Source organism: Chroicocephalus ridibundus, chromosome 4, assembly GCF_963924245.1.
Source record: "Chroicocephalus ridibundus chromosome 4, bChrRid1.1, whole genome shotgun sequence".
NCBI lineage: Eukaryota > Metazoa > Chordata > Aves > Charadriiformes > Laridae > Chroicocephalus > Chroicocephalus ridibundus.
The window spans coordinates 20,871,656-20,886,338 of NC_086287.1; the positions used below are offsets into that span (position 1 = coordinate 20,871,656).

Consider the following 14,683-nt stretch of genomic DNA (forward strand, 5'->3'; position numbering starts at 1 on the left):
GAGAGGAGACTACCAGCCCTTCTTCCGCGTTAGGTCAGGCTGTGATCACAAGCTTGCTCTCTTAACAAGCCTCCCTGCTGCTACATGCACAACAGCCTGGCACTGGGTCTCGTTACGCATTTAGCTTCAGAGCACATACTCTTGGCACATACCACTTAGCAGGTCACATCGCCCAGAAAGGATGCAATGAAGGTGGCATGCTAAAACCTCATGGCTTCGACAGAGCTTTTCACCAATGCTTGGCTCTGCTACCTGTTAAGCTTTCATGCGCTAAGAACTAATTAGTCTTCCTCCACTCTTTGTGCCAAAACCATATTAACAAGATGCATGCATGATGGAGGGAAGTCAGATTCCTACTGGTGCCACTGCTCTGTTGCCAAGTCACTTCACCTTCCTCTCCGTATGCCCAAACCCAGACTCTGTCCTGCTGGGTAATACATCTGGAGATCCACCTTGGGAAAGCAATGCCCAAGAGCTAAGCATTGTGGCTTTGCTGAGCACAGGAGCATCCTTCTCTGGCCTCCTGCCCTGTGCTCTGGGCATGTGGACAGCAGCGCAGCTCGAATTGAGCATGCCTTCCAGAAAAGCATGGGGCAACCTGCTCACAAGGTCTATCTGCAAGCAGAGCTTTTGCTTTCCTGCACATAACCCAGAGGTTCAAATGAGGAGAGTGGCATCAACAGGCTGCCCTGCAAGTGACCCAGGGCCCCCAGCTCTCGGCATCGCCGTTTTCTGCTGCAGCACAGTGCCACTAGAGTCACAGAGCTCATGCCAACTACTTCACTCCTCAGGCCTTCAAGTCAGCTCTGGACACTAAATCCCCATGGTGGCATCGCCAGGACACAGAAGCACATGGCTTCAAGCCCGTCTCACATACTCATCCCTACCAATACACACCTGAGAAGGTGCTGGGTCACCAGCTGATGCAGTGATCAATGGGTAGAGTGGACACCTTCTCCTGTCTCTGTACACACGTGCCACGCCATTATACAGCATGCGATTGCCTTGGTTAGGCCATCAATGGGGCAGAACTGGTTAGTAAGGGGTGGGGTGGCTGCTTTGAAGGTCACACACTGCCTGCACCCCTGAGAGTTATCACTGGGGTACCTGAAGGGAAGTTAAAACAGGAAACCCTGAGTTAAATGGTTTTGATGAAGCCCTCAGTGACTCTTACTTCCCACACATGAGGGCAGAGCTTTTTTCTGACGATTTCTCCAAGCCCTCTCCCCCACCACAGAGAAGCTCCTTGCCCCACACACGTACAGAGCCAAGTTGTGTTTGCTGCGAGATGAGCACCCGGGCGCTTTTGAGGGTACTTTCCAGATTTGTACCCAGAGTGTTGCATCTGCAGACGCGCACGTGCAGACCCGTCTAGCTGCCCCACTTTCCACGCACAAAAACTCACTTATGCTTTTTTTTCCATCCACCCCTTTGAAATCAAAGATGCAAATTGAGAAGGAGGCTCCGAATATTTGGAGAAGACAGTCCTACCCATCACCCACTGATACGACCCTGGCTACAGAGAAGGGCCTGATTGTCCCCAGTGCCGACTGCCAGCGAGGGCTGCAGACTTCAAGCAGGCGGGGAGGGCGCAGAGCATTTCTGAAAACTATGCTGCCACTTTCTTCTTTCTTTTACAAGGTCAGATTTTTTTTGGGTGATGGTCATGGTCAGTGACACTGGCAAAAAGTCAATTTTAGGAACCCATTTAGGGACACAGGGACTGTTTCTGGGCAACATCTGGCAGGAAATCCTGCCTGCATCCATAGTATTGCACAGAATCACATGCCACGTAGTTTTTAATGATTTTTGATGGATGATTTCCTCTAGGACTCACCAAAACTGGGCAAACTAGTTTCAAGCTCCAGACTATTTTGTAGGAGAAAGTGGTGCAAGTATTACCATGATGAGATGAAGCTTGGGGCTTTCTCTATTATTCTGCTCCTCTACATTAAGCTGACCAGTAGAAAGGAGACATAAACCAATTCATTAACTCATCATGTAATTACTGTTTTATCAACTGATTTAAAAATATATATCTAACATAGTAATTTAAACTGGAAAAAAATGTGATGACGCTTGATTTCAGACTGCAATAAAGTTGTAAGGCACAGTCATTTGGATCAGCATCTCACAGTCTGCAGTCACTGAAACAAATGTTTTGAATCTCAACCAAATATAAAGCAAACGCCCTATTGAAAAAGCAAGAGATTACTCCCTTACTTCCCTGCCTTGTCTTTGCTGCAGCATTACTTAAAATTATCCAGTCATATGAAATTGGAAAGTCTATTTGATCTTAAAAAAGTAGAGGTGGGATGCCTGACTCTAAAGGCACAGGCAAGGGATGCTCTGACACCTGCTTAGAGTAGTCAGCTCTGCTAATGAAATTCCGGTATGCAATGTCTATCCATAGGACGCGAGAGAAATCCTTCCAGGTAGCTATGGAGCAAAGAAACATGTTAATACTGGGATGAGCCACTTGGTCAGTATTTGCTCCCCCAGCGATGCAGGCAATGAGAACCTCAGATGCCTGTGAATGGGGTGAGCTCTGGTGGGGGCATAAACTCTGAAACCACCCAGCCTTCCTGGGCTCTTCCTTGGCCGATGCGCCCCTCCCTTACACCCCGCTCCAGCCAACGCTCTCTCTTAAGCCCTTGGCTTTGTCCCTTGCAAGTTAAACATCCAGGACTGCAAAAGATACAGTGCAGTGCTGCTGCTAGGTCAGGCAGCTGAGCGTGAGAGGGAATGCCGTGTCCCTCGCCTCCTCCAGTGCGCTCCACAAACTGCAGGCTCCACACTCTGCTTGGTTCAGCGTCCCTGCCTGACTCACAGAGCAGGGCATGGTGTGGATGAGAGGAAATACGTTAGGACTTTTCCTGTTTTAGTGCATGTAGGCTGCAAAAAATAACCACGTTTTTCTGTAATGAGAGGTTGATTAGCTCTTCTCTTGATCAGCGGGTGCTCTTTAAAGAAAGCATTTCTGGACCAGCTGTAGCCTTAATTGAGGCAAATCATGTCATTTGTTTGAACTGCTCTACTTGCACAGCTCTGTGTTTAGCTTGCACAAGAAGCTGAAAGATAGCATTGATCCTTCAAGACTGTGCTGTGTACATGGCTCCAACACACGCTGCCACCTGGGTATCTTCTAGGACCGGGGACTTTTGTTCTGAGATGTTGTTGAGGCAGCGGATCTGTCTGGCAATGACTGCAGCATGGCCCTTGCAGTCAGGGGCCAAGAGGCGTTCATCAGCCCAAACCTCTCCAAGGCTTTTGTGGATGAGCAGACAGCTGGCTGCTGGTGGTTGATCCCTCCAGGAGGGCTCTCATCCATGATGGGCCTGAAGAAAAGAGAGAAACACTGCAGTGAAATTGCTCTCTGAGTCTGGATATCTGCATTCTCCCCACCAGCTCTGCTGTCTCCCGCTCTGAAAACTGAACCGAAAGTTGCCAGCCCTGAGAGCAGCACAAAGCACAACAGCTTCCCTCACAAAGCATGCACTCTCTGCCTATACTGCTCTATAATGACCACGTTAACTTCAAAATCAAGGTGTCGTGTCACAATTCCTCAGCTTTATTTCTTCAAAGAAGCAACATGATGCTAATCTTACAATAAGGAGTTTCAGAAATAACCATGTTTTGGTGCATGTGACACTTCCCTAATGCCTACTTTATTTTCCAAAGCTGTTTCTAACATGAATTAATGGAAGTTTCAAGGGAAAAAAACTTAAGTGGGTTGTCAAGAACTTGTTCTGGGGTTCTTTGTCAAGTTGTCAAGAACTTGTTCAGGACCCAAGGAGAGTCCTGAACAAACGTCACTACAAGAGCTCTGCAACAAACATGGGCATCAGCCCTGCATGGGGAACATGAGAATGGAGCAGTAAGAACACAGGAAATTTCTGGGCTATTATTCAAGAAAATACAAAATTTCCAAGACTCAAGCTATAAGGAATATGAGAAAATGTTTCATTTAGCAGACAGACAAAGGTAAACGTCAGCACAACTGAAAGGAGTTCTTTTTACAGAACAGGCAGGAGACTCCCGAGACAACACAGAAGTCTGCATGTTCCTGCTGTGAAGACCCTTCTGTTTTCCCCAGTCACGCTGCAGGCAGTGCTGCTGGCAGGGTGCATACCTGATGCTTGTTGATCCAACAGCTGCTTGTCCTGAAATAGGACTTTGCCAGCCAGTGCTCCCAGCAGGCTGGTGCTGCCCTTGGGATCTGGAGGCAGCTGGCATGCTGCGCTGGCTCAGAAGAGCAAGTTCCTTGCCCAGAGGCTGGGCTGAAATTTCTTGATGACCCCTTGACTGGCATCGCTGTGTCCACTGCCTGTCCTCCTCTTGGCTGGGTATTTTTAGGCATCTTACCCTGTGATTCCTCCTTTGCCAGGGTCTTGCTGCAACACCCATTACAGATGCAGGTGAAGGGCTTTTTGGAGGGGACGGAATTACACAAGAGTTCACATTGGAGAATACTGCGCCTTCCTGAGCCTGTGACGAACCTGAAACAGGCAGGGAAGCGCAGTGATTCAGCAGTTTATCATAGAATTATAGAACCATTTGGGTTGGAAAAGACCCTTGGGATCATCAAGTCCAACCATCAACCCCACTCCACAAAGTTCTTCCCTACGCCACATCCCCCAACACCACATCTAAACGACTCTTAAACACATTCAGGGACTGTGACACAACCACCTCCCTGGGCAGCCTATTCCAGTGTCTAACCACTCTTTCTGTAAAGAATTTTTTTCTAACGTCCAGTTTGTCTTACTCCTAAACAACCAGCGAGTAAAAAGTTTTGGAGAAGGCTACGCGATGGAGCTGGGTGGGCAGATGCGTCCCAGGACACACAGTGATGCTGGCCTTGGTGAATTTCTTCCTCTGATAGTTGGGAGTTTGAGTTACTCAGCAACCTCGCTGCCAGTACTGCTGGTGATGTGCCAAGAGAACTGGACCTGTGCATAGCTCAAGAGGGACAGACCAGCTCACTGATCCTCTTGTTCTCAGGCAGGATCACACCTGCATCATTCCTGGTGAGAGCTGACACCCACTTGTTTTAAATACCTGAGGACCCCATCCAGCAATCTGAAATTCAAGGCACAGGAACAATCACAAATGAGTGGATCCACTTTTTTAAAATCAGAGGCAGAGGTGTAAGGATAAGATCTTGAGATTAGCCTTAAAATTATGGAAAGCACCTGACCGCTAGAGAAAATATTGCACTACATGCAGGGCTGCTATCTGGCTGGTCATATTTTAGCCCATGTAATCCTCCAGAGCAACATAAAGAGCAGAAAAATCTTGTTGCTGATTTATGAATATAACGTGCATGCATATATGCTTAAAACCATTCTATAAATAGCAGGAATCTGATTGCTCTTGTCTATTAAAAGATCCAACTGTACCTAAGTGCCTGATGTGCAGGGTCTGGGGCGGGAACACAATCTAAAGAATGTGCCACCAAACCCAGGCCCAGAAAGTTCAGCTTTATAGCTCCTAATTGATGGGGATGTATTTTACTGCTTAGGTAACCACACAAAGCTGATATAAAATTTCCACTGAACAGTTTTCATCATACTATATGCTTTAAAAAGGCCTAAATTTCATAGGGTTTTTTTTTGTTTTTAAGTAAAGACACTCTGAAAGACTAGTATGCCTGACTCAAGAGCCCGAAATAACACTCAATGACTTCCAAAGAGTGCAGATTGTATGGATCTGATGCTGCAAACACTCTTACATGAGAGCGGTTCTGCTCAGATAACTTGTCCTTTCCTGGTCAGAAGGATTGTTTCCAGCAACAAGTTGTTTTGTGAGAAAATCATATTGGGTAAGACACACTTCTGAAGTTAAGTGTTGAGGCATTTAAATACCTCTCCAAATCTTGACACAGTCTCAAGTCACAGAGGTCAAGTGTATTTTTAACTGCGTTGCTGAATAAAGTCTATCAGTTGCTAAAGTTTTGTCAGATATTTGCTCTGCAAAACGTATATGTCTACTAGTGACAGAAGGCAAACGCTGCTGTGTTTGTGATTGTTTGAATCTTGGTTATTATGGCCAGCTGATTTGGGATCTGGGTCATCCTCCCCCCTCCCTGCCCCCCCACCTTAGGTAATACTAGCTTTCAAACTGCTCCATCAATCTTGTAACCAAATCCTAGCAGATTTGGTTACAAGATGAGCAGATCTATGCCCAGCCGCTCACTTTCATAGTCCTATAGGGCATGACACTGGTAGCCTTTGAGATGTTTGGGGCATTGTCTACTCAATCTACAAAAATGATGAAAGCATAATAAATCATATTCAATCTAAAGAAATTATATTAAATCCATAAAAGATCAGATTAAATCTAAAGAGACCATGAGATTATAATCTAAGAGTTCTGCAGTCACTGGACAACTGGCCATTCCTTGAGATTTTTACCAACAGCTTTTGTTCTTTTTAAGAAGATATTGTTTATATTACTGTTAATACACAAAGGCTTTGAATAGTTTAATGATACTGCTGTTTTACCTAAACTATATTATATTTTTCCAAATTTTAATAGATCCATTTTTGCCCTTGAAAGAAATGTAAAACAAAACCTCACATGCTAATATTTATTGAGGCAAAAAAGGTGATTATTAACAATAGAAATAGATTAAAGCTGTACTTTTGTATGCTCCTCTACTTGATATGTATTTGCAACAACCATTATTAATGTTTCTAATATTCTTAAATATGATATTCAACAAGTAGTGAAGAGCAGGAATTCTACTTTCGTTCATGTAAATGCAATTCCAGAGATGCCTTTGGCTTTGCTCCTGAGTAAAAGAGCACGTTTCATTTTTCAATTCTTTACTGAATGCATCCCTTTGGTTGCGTACCTTTCCAGAATTCCCAGTTGCCCGGTTAAACCTTAATCATTAGCTCAGCCATTGTTTCCACCAGTGCCAACTGGTTTAAAATATAGCTCAGTTGGAATGACAGTATTTTAGACTTACCTGGCATTGCCATAAATTAGTTACACAAGGTAAAAGACAGTGGCATGTCCTTCCACTAGATTTGATGCTATGCTGGTGTAATATCAGCTTTGTTCCTCTTAATTCTACAGATCCATGCTGAAATACATCAACTGATGGTCAACACAGCTGGCCACCATGTCCTGCCTAAAAACTGGAACAGATTACTTAGAGTCCGGCTCTGCAATGATATTTCCATATTGGTGTTCTAGAGCACAGAAGCCAGATCTCATAACATACCTATCTACAAAAGTTTAGTAGCATGTGTCACTACCCGATCTTAACCCTTCCCCCGAGGTTTAGGCCCAGTACCTGAAGAAGACTGGGAGAGACAGGAGTGGCAAGAAGAATCAAGTGAAATCCTTTCAATGAGGTCCTCATGACAGGTCTCCCTCAACTCGTCTTCGCAGCTGTCAGTCAGGCTGCAGCCTTCACCCTCTTCCTCATCACTAAGAGTTACCTTCAGTGCTTGGGCGGCTTTTTCTTGCTGACCTGTTTGCAGGCACCTGGACAACATCAAGTATCACACTGTTAGTTAGCCTTTGAGTTGTGAATATGTAGCCAGCCAAGTGCAGCTTGGCGTGGCCACACAGGCAAACACTCAGGCAGTGGATTTAGTCACACACTGTGATTTCCCACTTTCCTGGAGACATGGAAAATCGTTCTAAATGGATCACCCATCTAAGCTGCCTGTGTCTGATTATCTGAAAGTGTCCTAACGTTAATCAAGTGAAATGGGGCAGATATAAAATACTACACAGTGGAGTAAGCTCAGAGAAATAAAGCCAAATAAAGTAAAAACTTCCAAAGCCACTGTTATCTGTCTATGAGATGGGGGAATCTCAGCATGGCGTCATTTTCCTTTCAGCCTTTCATTTGGTTAGGCCAATACGATGGTTGCAGAAAACCACATCCACTTTCACTTCTTTTACTGTCTGAAGGTAGACACTGTCAGGGCCAAGAATGTCTTACCAGTTATGAAAAGTCATTTCCTTGCTCTTTCTAAGCAAGCAAGTCCACTCTGCCTATGCTGGTCTTCAGCCTGCTCTAGAGGAAGGTGAAAGCCTCCCCCAGGTTTCTTCCCCCTTGCCCACCCCGCAGATGCTCAGCAGGGAGGACCGACTGCCACCGGAGGGACAGGGATGCAGGAGGGCAAGACTATTCCCCGAAACCGCCACCAGGTGGCCAAAGAGTTTATTTTATTATTACAGCAGAAAATGAATGCCTGTTTTATTGCACGACAAGATTTCTCCCGCAGTCTCACCGCTTGTGCTGCTCTCTCTGTACTCTCAGTTCAGAGGACACATCTTCCTGGTGCAGAGCTCCTCCACTTCCAGACCCGCAAATGTTTTCTGTCCTCAGACGGCACAATTTCAAAGAGCTCACTGCAAGTGGCTGCAAATGACAGAAGTCATCTTGATAATCTCAGGAGCTCTCCCCAGATCAATTTCTAGATTGTGGATTTTAGAAGGCATCAAAGTCCGTTATTAGTCCTGAGTTTTCAGATCACCCCTCACCATTTCCTTGCTCTTCGGTTTTAAGAAGCCCCACGCCCCAGTGGCATGCATTGTTACAGCTTGAGGAACCCAGAGTGGCAGTAACAAAAATGTTGATTTATCTCTCGCTGGCATATAAGCCTGTAGCATGTATACCAATAAGCATATTAAGACCCATACCACAGAAGCTGCATCATTCCGCATGTGACCACAGTCCCTTTCCGCATCCTAGTTTATAACACACAGTAATTCACTCGAATGTTCAAATTTGTTTCAGAAAAGCTTCCAGTGCTCGGGCAGTGGCAGCAGAGAGACAAGGGAGGGATACGTTTTTTCCAGCGGTTCTTTAACATCTGTTGTCAGCATTAATTGAGACTGCCGACAGCACAGTGATGCACGTGTCCTGTGCATGCCATTTCCCTGATTTAATGCAGCCTGTTTAAACATACGCACATGCATCCGCGCCATGTTGAACCTCAGGGCCCCCAAAAACTAACCATGAATTCTATTAGGACAAGAGGAAATGGGTTCAAGTTATGTCAGGGGAGGTTTAGATTGGATATTAGGAAACATTTTTTCACTGAAAGGGTTATTAAACATTGGAATAGGCTGCCCAGGGAGGTGGTGGATTCACCATCCCTGGAGGTGTCTAAAAAAAGGGTAGATGGGGCACTTAGGGACATGGTTTAGAAGTGGCTTTTGTCAGGGTAGGTTAAAGGTTGGACTTGATGATCTTAAAGGTCCCTTCCAACCTCAGCAATTCTATGATTCTATGATGAGCCAGACTGCACCCCATTACACACACGGGTATCCTCTCACTAAGTTACTGCCGAAATGAGCAGGCTGATCCGCTGGGATGGGGTACCACCCGACTGTCAAGAGGAACAAACGTTGGCTGTTTGTTCTGCCAATAGGAACAACCTTGAAGCACTGGAAGGAACTGGCTGGATGGTCGCATCCAGAGAGTGGTGGTCAATGGCTCGATGTCCAGATGGAGAGGGGTCACAAGTGGTGTCCCTCACGATCTGTACTGGGACCGGTGCTGTTCAATATCTTCATGAATGACATAGACAATGGGATCAACTGCACCCTCAGCAAGTTTGCAGACGACACTAAGGTGAGTGGTGCAGTCGACATGCCAGAGGGACGGGATGTCATCCAGAAGGACCCGGATGAGCTAGAGAGGTGGGCCTGAGCAAACCTTATGAAGTTCAACAAGGCCAAGTGCAAGGTCCTACACTTGGGTCAGGACAATCCTCGTTATCAATACAGGCTGGGGGATGATGTGATAGAGAGCAGCCCTGCGGAAAAGGACTTGGGGATACTTGTGGATGAAAAGCTGGACATGAGCCAACAATGTGCCCTTGCAGCCCAGAAGGCCAATTGCATCCTGGGCTGCATCTAAAGAACCGTAGCCAGCAGATCCAGAGAGGTGATTCTCCCCCTCTAGTCTGCTCTCGTGAGACTCCACCTGGAGTACTGGGTCCAGCTCTGGAGCCCTTAGCACAAGAAGGACATGGACCTATTGGAGCGGGTCCAGAGGAGGACCACGAACATGATCTGGCTGGAGCAACTCTCCTATGAAGACAGGCTGAGAAAGTTGGGGTTGTTCAGCCTGGAGAAGAGAAGGCTCTGGGGAGACCTTATAGCAGCCTTCCAGTACCTGAAGGGGACCTCCAGGAAAGCTGGGGAGGGTCTGTTTGCAAGGGCATGTAGTGACAGGACAAGGGGCAATGGTTTTGAACTAGGGCAGGGTAGGTTTAGATTAGACATTAGGAAGAAGTTCTTTACACTGACAGTGGTGAGACACTGGAACAGGTTGCCCAGAGAGGTGGTGGAGGCCCCATCCCTGGAGACATTCAAGGCCAGGCTTGATGAGGCTCTGAGCAACCTGATCTAGCTGAAGATGTCCCTGCTTACTGCAGGGGGGTTGGACTAGATGACCTTTAAAGGTCCCTTCCAACCCAACACATTCTGATTCCATGATTCTATGATTAGCGATCTGACTATTTACACTAACATCAAAGAAAAACTGCTGAAAAAAATCTTCTGCTTCACAGCTGTTATAGAAATGCCGTCAAATTTTGCAATCCTGCCTTGCGCTTTGCTCAGCCAGGATGATAGGAAATGTACCGCCAGCAGCCGAAGTGTGATTTTCACATGTTCCTTTAAACTGATGGTTAATTGCTGGTAGCACATGGGCATCTTTGTGACATCAGGGCACAAGACTCTCCATCCTCAAGACCGATTGTATGTTGGGGGGCTTTTGGGCTACAGAAGAGAGTGAGCCGCCACAAGCCACAGTGGGAGTTCAGTTTATCCCAGGATTTCTGGGGGTCACCAAGCAGGAATATGAAATACAAGAAAAACATACACCTAGCTTTTGCCTCCTTGCACGCAGGGCCTTGGTGGGGTTCCCACATATAACTTGACCGAATCCTAAGAAAAAAAAGGAAAAAAAAAAAATTTTACTCCAGCGTTTAACAAATGGTGCTGTCAACATCAGTGAACATCATTTCCCATAGATAGGAAGATGTAATATTTCATGGCATAGGTTCACAGTGCCAGCTGGCATGGCCTGACACTGCTGCTAAGAGGCAGTTTCTGTTTCTACCAGAATCTTTCTCCTTCTGCTCCTGCCCTGCCTCCTCCACTGTGCTGGTGCAAACATTTGTGTGGCGACATGGTGAGTCAGATCAGGGAACAGATCCAGATTAGAATTAAATATGCTTTTAGGGTTTCCTTTTTTGTTTTTTTTTTTTCTGGGTTATTTTTCAGATGGATCTTGATCAGAATCAGGTTCCCCACGTGACTACGCAGATGCTGTTGCCAAAACAAGGGACAAGGCAGCAAAGGGGAAGGAAGCAGCAATAGAACATTGGGTGAAACTGTCTCTATCAGTACTGCTAGCTACCTAAAAGTGCACATGAAATGATGGTCTCATAATTTCTGTACTCAGTTTCCACGTATTTTTCCGAATGTGCATTTAGCTGTTTGCACTGCATCTAGTTCATCATCCTGAGTCGTACCTACAGCAAGGAACTGAGGTGGGACTGGCATCTGAGAGAAGCAGCTCACAACACTGGGAAAACAAACACCATCTTCCTATCTAACCTGCACTCTACGGGCAGGTGGAGCTCCACCCTCAAGCACTTTCCAGGATCCAGGGAAGGATGTCTTGGGAAGTGCTAAATATTGTACGAGAAGTGAACTCCCTTTCCATCCAGCTGTCCCCAGCAGCTGCTAACTTGGCAGCACTTTTGGGTGGCCAGGGCATGAAGGTCAGTGGTACACCCGTGTTTTGGGCTAGCCTGTAGATCAGGTATGTGGAGTCAAGGACCTGACTCCTCTTGCTGAGGGACCCACCTCTGGAAACCCAAAAGAAAGTGCTCATTGACAGCAGCGGTGCTGCTGCAGTGTGAGACGGCAGTACACAAAGTCTGAGCACATGACCCAACAGGGAGTGAACGTGCACCACCACACCTTTCTAGGGGACTACCTTGGACTACATTCCTATGACTGAACAAGATGGGCCCAGATGTGACTTAAATGAGCCCCAGCTAGGCTGACGTGTAACGTAAAGGACAGAGCAGGACAGCTTTTGATGAGGTATGAAAGGTAACTTCAGCAAGGGAGCACCACTGGAGTATGGGGTTGTCAAGAGGGACAGCAGCACATAACGTATGGGGGTGAGGGGCTGAGGAAAGGGAAGCCCAGATGACTTCCACCTTCTGCTCCAGGGGGAAATAAAGGAAAGCCCACACTAGAGCATGTGAGTCCCATGGAAGAAAACATATGCTGAACCTGATCTAGCAGAGGGATGGGTGGGTGGTATTCAAAGCACCCAGGCTTTCATCAGCAATAGTAATGTTCAGAAGGAGGTGGAGGTGTGGGAAAGAACAGGATTAAAAATCATACATTACCATGTGTCAAATCACTGGAGTCATCTTCTGTGAACAGCTCTTTAGAAACAGTGGGATCTGGAAGAGGACAACCACTGTACAAGAGGCGGGCACTGCTAGATCTCCCTGCATTAGCAGACCACTGCGCAGTTCCAGGTCTGGAAGTTGTCAGGGGTCTTGGGCTGCATCCAGTCTGCCTTGCTACTGCCCCAAGATACGGATCTAAGAGAGAGGTTTCGCCAGTGTAAGCATAGTCATGCAAGGCTTCAAACCACACCATCACCATATACTGTCAATATGGTGACTGCTTCTGCACACCCGGAGCTGTAGGGGACAGAAAAACATGTCGTTGCAGCTACAAAAAACATGCTGGAATGAGTCACACCTGGAGACAGAGGGCTTCCTGGTGCTGCACGCAGTCCCCCATAGCTGCCCTCTGCAGATAGAAGAACCTGGAGAACCCCAACTAAACCAAAGTCCCTTCCCACCCTCCTCCTGCTCCTGGACACCAGAGACTGGCTACTGGCTGAATATGGGGTCAGAAACCACTCTGTGCTCGCCATCTGCCTCCGACTGTCCCAGAGGTGGGCCTGGATATGTCCAGGGCTCTGCTCCTTCCCCTGCCTGCACGCCTAGGGTAAGAGTAAGCTGCCTCTCATTTGCTGCCCACCTGCTTGCAGGGGAACCACTGCAGGCTTGCCACAGGCACAGTCCAAGCCCCCAGTCTTAAAATATACTGCTTAAATGCCCAGGCGCAACGCAGATGGTGACGGCCACCTTACCGGAGCTATTACTCAACCAAATGCAAATCACGTCCCAGGAATCATGGAAATCTGGGAATGGCAGTAACAGATTTTTCCAGTACTGCCTCAGAGACAGATACTTCTCCACCACAGAAAGAAAGGCGAAAACCGAGTTTTTGTAATGCTACAGGGCAGGGTGGATTATACAAAAGCTAGCGAAGGCAGACAGAGCCTTGTCCTCTTACCTGTCCAACCACCGACTGTTCCAGGAGCACAGCACAGCTGTAAGAGCAGCATGTGCAGCCAACAACCCATAGGAGAGGGAATTTCATTTCAGTGCCTAGATGAATAGCGTGCTTTGTAAAGTGTTGAGCATCTACCAGCTCCACAGTAGAGCCATCAGCTCTGTAATAACATGGCCATTTCCTTAACAGCAGAGTGTTAGGGACCTTTAGAATATCTTGGCCATAATTGTTAACACAAACCCATGAAATACAGAGTGCATGAAAAGTACCGGAGTCAACATTGCTATAGGAAAGAAAAAAATACGCAGATGTCTGAACCTGACCATATGACCTCACCAGTTTAGAACAAGAATGTAAGTCTGCTCACACTAGGAAACAATACAAATCCACAATTTTGTGCTCTGTCCCTACTGTTTCTGTCAGCTCACTGTGTTAACTGGTTTTCTGAACCATAGCTGATGTTGCCAAAGCAGGATCACTGAAGGATCAGATTTTAATGGATTTTTTCCCTACCATAACTACTATTACAACTAATGATTTGGACCCACAGGGATTAAATAAATTACAAATGTATGTAGTTATTCCGAAACAAACTAAATTTTTAATGGAGTACAGTTGGCAAGCAAACCACAACTGGGGGGGCTGGGCAGCCAACTGCATTGCCCACACTAATGGGAAGGAACAGGAGCAGTTATAGGAAATACTTTCTAATATTTAATGGTAAGTGGTAAAGTGCATGTAGCATGATACATAAAAGCATGGACATTTGAACTATAGCCAAGGCCACAGGCAAGGGGACAACAGATTTATTTTCAAACCATTTACTCTCTACTAATGAATGTAAGGGACTTAATCACAGAGGCAAAGAAAATGGAACAGATCTCTTACAAGACCATACAATCTCAGTTGCTAGGATGATGCTACCACTGAAAGGTGGTGACTAAATCGCCTTTTCTATTATTAAATTGGAGTAGGAACTCCTGCTACATCCATGCTACATGGGATCGACTGCTACTATGGAAAGGGCTGTGACCAGTTGTTATTGAAACATTCCTTTCCAAGCTTTGCTTCTTCCCATCGTGCAGAATGAACGCTAAGTACAGACTCTCAGCTACCGCTGGATTTGCTTGATCATCGAGAAATCATCTGCATTTTTCTGATCTTGATGCCCAGTTTAGGAAAGCTTTCATTTAAATCCGCACTGTGCTCAATTCCAGCTTCTGCACTTCCCAAATGAAGAAGACAACATTCTTTATCCCTTTGCTATAATTAAACATTGGCTTTGAAGAGGGCAGCTTACTCT

General features: G+C 46.3%; 1 protein-coding gene across 8 annotated transcripts in view; it reads right to left on the reverse strand.

Annotated features, from left to right (window-relative positions):
• Positions 1-2,026: 2,026 nt before the first annotated feature.
• The window catches only part of LRRC56 (leucine rich repeat containing 56), a 66,304-nt gene continuing 53,647 nt past the window's right edge, over positions 2,027-14,683 (reverse strand). For 5 of the 8 annotated variants that reach the window (XM_063332340.1, XM_063332341.1, XM_063332342.1 and 2 more), the window contains 6 exons: positions 12,414-12,614; positions 10,865-10,929; positions 8,259-8,389; positions 7,307-7,500; positions 4,133-4,499; positions 2,027-3,338 (listed from right to left, as the gene is read on the reverse strand). In XM_063332340.1, coding sequence (XP_063188410.1) covers positions 3,146-3,338; positions 4,133-4,499; positions 7,307-7,500; positions 8,259-8,389; positions 10,865-10,929; positions 12,414-12,614 — 1,151 coding nt within the window. In that variant the 3' untranslated portion in view covers positions 2,027-3,145. The remainder of the gene's footprint in view (positions 3,339-4,132; positions 4,500-7,306; positions 7,501-8,258; positions 8,390-10,864; positions 10,930-12,413; positions 12,615-14,683) is intronic. The other 3 variants (XM_063332343.1, XM_063332345.1, XM_063332344.1) reach the window with 1 other exon arrangement.